The 6,019-nt window shown below is 49.4% G+C and overlaps 1 protein-coding gene across 1 annotated transcript; it reads right to left on the bottom strand.

Moving 5' to 3' along the window:
• Window positions 1-1,490: 1,490 nt before the first annotated feature.
• On the bottom strand, window positions 1,491-3,488 carry LOC119385780 (uncharacterized). Its single transcript, XM_037653166.1, has one exon. The coding sequence runs from the start codon at window positions 3,486-3,488 to the stop codon at window positions 1,491-1,493; it is 1,998 nt and encodes a 665-aa protein (XP_037509094.1).
• Between the last annotated feature and the right edge of the window lie 2,531 nt (window positions 3,489-6,019).

The raw sequence follows: 6,019 nt of genomic DNA, 5'->3' as shown, positions 1-6,019 counted from the left end.
GTTGACGTTCCAGCTTTCGGAAATGGTTATGTCATGCATTATGAAAACTAAAATTACCCTAAACAATATCGTTAGTGATTTGCCGGTGTGTTCAGAAAGTTCTAAGATTTTCATAAACTTTCTATTTTAAAACATTGAACCGGATTTATTTTTGTAGGTTTTGTTAGCCTAGAGCGCTGGCGTCGGCAGCGATATTCCAAGAGCCGTTGGTACCGCTGTCGCCGCTGTCTTCTGCTACATTTCAGTACGGTGATCCGCGTGGCGTGCTCCAACAAGAGTTCGGGACGAGTAACAGTAACAGCGACTACAGTGAATTCATGGTGTGCTCCACTTGCAAGGACGCGTTAAAGGGACACTAAAGAGAAACAATGAATTGGTTTAGATTGATAAAGTGTGCTCGGAGAACTCTTGTGTAGTTTATTTCACCACCATAGGTTTATTATTAGAGGAGAAAACCAAGTTCAAAGTTTCATTTTTAAATTTCGCGCCGAACTTTGTAATTCGTGATGTAAAAGACTTCAAAGACCATTTAACGTATTTTGGCGCCACCGGCTCGACGAAATTTCCACAAACTCGTTATGTGAAGTCTCTGGCCCCCTCAGAGGACAATATGTACTTCGATTTAACCGATTAGAAACTACGTAGGCCCAAGCAGGCGCCGTCAAAAATATGTGACGTCACGCAAATGGTGCGGGAACTCCAAGGTGGCGTCGCCACCTGTATTTTCTTTTTGCGCGTTTTTTCGCTTATTAAGCGTCTTCGCGCAGAAAGCGTGGTGTTTTTGATATTGTGGAAGACTACTTTACTAATGCGAGAAAAAATTGTTTTGCTCTTTAGTGTCCCTTTAACATCGGGCAAGGTGCCCGTGATGAACGGAACTTTAAGTTGACCCATGCCCTGCTTCGCATCCCCACATGGTTCCCTTTAGGGGGAGATGGAGTAACTTGTTTTAATTTCTCACCCCAAAACACGGACAGAGTTACTCAAAGTGGATAAGGACATCGGTCCACCTCGCAATGCTTGGCTCAAAGGAAAAATGTTCGGCATAGGAAAGGAGGAAGCCGGGGCTAAAGGCTGAAGTGCCTTTATAGTCGACATTATCCAGACTCCCGTACAAAATTATTTTAGTTTTTAGTGTTATTACACATTTTGACCATGCCAACTGGTGTCAATAAATTTTCAAACTGGTCAAATCGTTGTTTGCAAGATGATGAAAGCGGCACTAAGCGATTTAACTGAGAACGAATCGTGACTATTTGGCTACAGACGTGTGGTTATGTGGTTAATGGCACAACCCCCCCCCCCTCCCCACCGAATTAAAAAAACAACCCCCCACCCCCACCCAAAGTGGTCATTTGGGTTAGCCCCTGGGTCTTGTAGTACGCGTGGTTGGGATTTTTGGCCTGATGTTAAAAACGCACGTAATAGCCAATACACGATGAGTAAAATAGTTCCTTTATATACATTAGATCTTTGCTTTCACACAGGCGCTACCACACGTCACACAAGGTGTTGCTGTGGTCCATCGGGCAATTGAAGGCGTTGGCGAACTCGGCTGAGTGCTTCGCCATAAGGTTGCAAGCATGGTCCTCTAAGTGGACGCCGTCCGTGGTGCCCGGCACATCGTGGCAGCGGAGCAGGCAGCGGCTCACGAAGAACACTTGGTCGCTGGAGAGCCTCTCGAGACCAGGCAACGAGCAGCTGCGATTGCCCCGAGCAGCGGATGCCCTCTTGTAGGCCCGGAAGAACGCCTGCGCGCCGACTGACACGCCGGCCGGTGGATCAACGTCACTGTCCCGGACTTCCGACATGCGGTCGCACTGGTACCGGTCCTCGAAATCTGCCCGCTCCTCGGGAAACCAGGCGATCGGGGAGCCAGAACCGTCGGTCAGCATATTGTTGTGTCCGAAAGCGCGCATTAAGTTCTGCATGATAACGCTGCCCAGGAGGCCGTAATTGATCGCCGGTGAGGCACCGTAGTTGAACAGCGGGCTCAGCATGGAAGCGGCAGGGATTACGAGGACGTTGGGGCCCTCGTAGAATGCACCTACGATGTCGCTTCTGAAGCTGAAGTCCACTTCTCGGCGCTGACGCTTAAGTTCAAAGAACTTTATTCCGTGTGCTTCATTCGTTTTTACGTAGTCTGTCAGGAATATGCCCGATGCGATCGGGTATCTTCGGTAGTAATCATTAAGGCCGCGCCAGCTCTCGAGATTTAGATCGTAGCCGAGCTTCCATGTGACAAGCCGAAGCTTCCTGGCCAATTTGGCCTTTGTCTCGGGTAGCACCCAATCCGAGTCCTCAATGCTCCCGTAGACTTCACTCGCCAATGTTCTGACCATTCTTCGGACTTGATCTAGCCTGCTGTTGTTGACGGATGGGAACAGGACAGCAGCGGAAATCGCAGGACCGTAGAATACGTACGTCATGTCAAAGCAGTAAACCTGCCGATCGGGAATGCTTCCAGTTTCAACGTAGCCACTCACGCTGGCCAGGTGTCGCGCCACTTCCCAGGTGATGTACACTGATTGTTCCGCGTCGTTAGCCTTGAACATCATTTGGTGGAAGAACGCGGATGGCTTGGACCGCAAGCTAAGTTTGTACGTTCCCATTAAGGCTCCCCGGGAGTAACGGTGGAGCAGTTCCTTCCATTTGGACTCGAGCTTTTTCTTAGCGAGAACCCTTTTTGGCTTGATTGAGCGGGTCATGAGTTTCGACTCGATGTACCAGACTCTGCGAGCGAGGTCGAAGGCGGCGTTCTCGTCAAATCCCGTGGCCAAAATCACCGCGCTCGCGTAGCTCGTGTAAGAGCCACTCATGAACAATACGTTCCTCGCCCGCTTCCATTCTTCGAAAAGACGGCTGGAGCCAAGGTAGACGTAACGAGAAGTTTCCTGGAATCGCGGATAGGGGTCCACCACAAGCGTGAAGAAAATCTCGAGGCCCAGCCTTAACTGAAGCTCGAGTGTCGTTTCCAAGAAGCCGTCGATCTTGGTGTTGAATGAAAAGTCCTGCTCCTTAAAGAAAGATGCCAAGGCGTGAGTCCGTCCGTTCGTGTGAACGGGCTTCACGCAACTTGCGTAAAATTCCACCGCCTTTGTTAGTGCCTCTGGCAGGGGCTTCTTGACGCCACGCGCTATTCTGTGGAAGAATCGAGAGATGGAAGTGGTCACCTGCGTTTCCATATCGTCGAGCAAAGATGTGCGTATGATTCGCCTGAATCCGCTGCAGACGTACGAGTGGAAGTCCTTGCAGGGATCCGCTGTCGTGTTCAAGCTGCTGGCCAGTACGCGAGCCACGCGGCTCACTTCCTTTTCATCGCAACCACCTGGTACATCCTGGTCGAGCGAGGAGTCGTTGAATACGTTGGCGTCTGTGGTGGTGAAGTTGAACACCGGGAGGTAGATGGCAAGTCCATGCCGTCTATGAAGCAGGAGAGCAAGCGCCAATAAGGCAAACGTTGCCGCGTAAGCGATCAGAGCGACCATCATTAAAGTCGTCCGCCTCCTTGGTAATCCTGCTGAAGACTTGAACCCATTGTCCAAGGCGTCTCGACGGCGTCTCAAACGGTCGCTGATGAAAGCTAACCGGACCATACTGCGCAAAGCGCGCCGACAAACAGTCAGGACGATCATAACTTCGCTAAGCGCACTAGTCTGCAAAGCCTGTTCTTGGAAGGTATACTCGCTTGCTTCTTGGACCATGGCGCTTACCCACTACAGGGGACTAGCCAAGAAAAAAGGGTGCGTTTTTCAAAGCGAAATAAGAAGAAGACGAGCATAATGAATCGACAGTGTGGCCAATATAGGGTATGAGCCAGTTTTCTTTAGGCGACAAAACGAAACAAAAACCTTGATTGTCGTCATTGCACATTGTCACCGAGTGCCGTCCGGCAATCATCTTTAAAATCGATAGTTACTTCGTAAGGAAGCTTTCTGTGAAAGTGATATATTCTTCTTCAGTCTATATTTATAGTCTTGACTGAAGCTTCATATCACATTTCTCGAGTCCTACTGTATACGTCACCAGTGTATTTCTTTCTTTCTTTCTTTCTTTCTTTCTTTCTTTCTTTCTTTCTTTCTTTCTTTCTTTCTTTCTTTCTTTCTTTCTTTCTTTCTTTCTTTCTTTCTTTCTTTCTTTCTTTCTTTCTTTCTTTCTTTCTTTCTTTCCAAATGTGGTGTTTTTCACGTGAATCGAAAGAATGCTTCTCGAACCCCAGTTTGCGTCTCATAGAGAGCAAGAAAGGGAGAGAGACAGGAAGCTTACTTCGGTTGGGGGGCATATTATATCGAGGCGAAAGCTTCAGATGCCTCATAAAGCGCGAAAAGCGACGGTCGGCGTCGTCACGAGCGATGCAAAGAATCATCACGTGATGACATCGCCATATGACATCATCATGACATCACAGATCGCCGGAAATGTGTGACGTCGTCATTATGTCACATAACGTGGCGTCACATGATGACGTCATCACATGACATCAAGAAATGGCTTGGCTCTTTGGTAGATCATATGACAACGTCGCTTGGTCAAAGATAGGCCGATCACGGAGGCAGCGCAAAACCAGGTGAGATACAGAAAGCTTGCAATGCCTCTTGTCCCAGAGGCGGTGCAAAGCCGCACTGGGTGCCGAACGCTTTCAGGGGATCAGTGCAATCGACTAAGAATAAAAAGAAGATGAAAAAATTTTCACCATCTCCCGCTAAAGGGAACCATGTGGGGATGCGAAGGAGCGCATGGGTCGACTTAAAGTTCCGTTCATCACGGGCACCTTGCCCGATGTTAACGCGTCCTTGCATGTGGAGCACACCAAGAATTCACTGTAGTTGCTGTTGCTGTTACTCGTCCCGAAAACTCGTTGGAGCACGCCACGCGGGTTCATCGCGCGCCTGTAGAATGTCGTTCCCCGACGCCATCACGTGATAGCTGAGAGAGTGTAAGGGGGAGAGGCCACAGCGTCTTACCCAGCCCCTTACAGGCACGAACGCGCTAGCGCGTGCCAGCACACGTGGTTTCGCCTGCGTTACGCCAAGCTAGGACAGCATACAGCAGCCCGGGCCCCTAAAGTGCTCTTCACGTATCGTCATCAAGGCGGTCGAAGAACAAGACGAAGAAGACTTCTCCTTGGCGCGAGTGCGCGCTCAATATGCTACAGATGGCTATGGTAGGTTTCAGAAAGCGGACGGTCGCCAATGGAACTACGGACAAAGCCCAGCGCAAAAGCTGCTTCGCATCTAAAAGGTGGCTTTTGTCATCTAATCATCTTAGGCAAATGCCAATAATCTCAGGAGCATCATCATAATCATCAAAAGTATAAGGGACCATGTGACTATTGGATTTCACGAGAGTGCGCCACGCCCAATGGGACAGTAGGCAAAAGAAGAAGAAGATGCCAGTTCGCTGCGTGTTTCCACGTACAGCCGACCCCGTCGTCGAAGACTCACATCTCGGCCAGCGATTCGTTCAGTTTCCGGAAGATCATGCTGTGTTGTCTGTGGAAGAAGGCAAGCCGATTAATTATGTTGTACAAGTTTGTTCAGCGATTTCCCGCTGAATTCGAGTAGGCGTGGAATGGTACGGTGCAAAGATGCATAGCCATCTCCTTAAACTTGTAGAACGTCAATTTTACTTACTTGTGTCCGACTGAAGCGCGTGGAAAGCTTGCTTGTCCGCGTTTCCTGCGTATTCCTGCGTTAACGAATCGCGTAGAGTCTGGCCATCTCCAGTGGTCGTCGATGTCATGCGATAGCACATCTTGTTAAACGCATCACACTGCTTCCGATGTCGGATCGCTTTGCTATGACAGTGACTGCACGATCGGCGCGCCAGCCGCAGCTGGGCGCTTCTTGAGGTTGTATAATGCCAAGGAGAATTAGTGTGATACTGAACTGCACTTTACTACTGGTGGGATCGAGTAAGCAAGCGCATCAGACCAGGAACTCTGGGAAAGCAGGCTATTTTTAACCGAAGCTTTTATGAGTTACAGAGTTCAGTGGCGGTGGCGGCGGCGTAGTTCGCG

The sequence above is a fragment of the Rhipicephalus sanguineus genome, chromosome 3, assembly GCF_013339695.2.
Source record: "Rhipicephalus sanguineus isolate Rsan-2018 chromosome 3, BIME_Rsan_1.4, whole genome shotgun sequence".
Lineage (NCBI taxonomy): Eukaryota > Metazoa > Arthropoda > Arachnida > Ixodida > Ixodidae > Rhipicephalus > Rhipicephalus sanguineus.
This window is presented reverse-complemented; position numbering and strand designations above follow the sequence as displayed.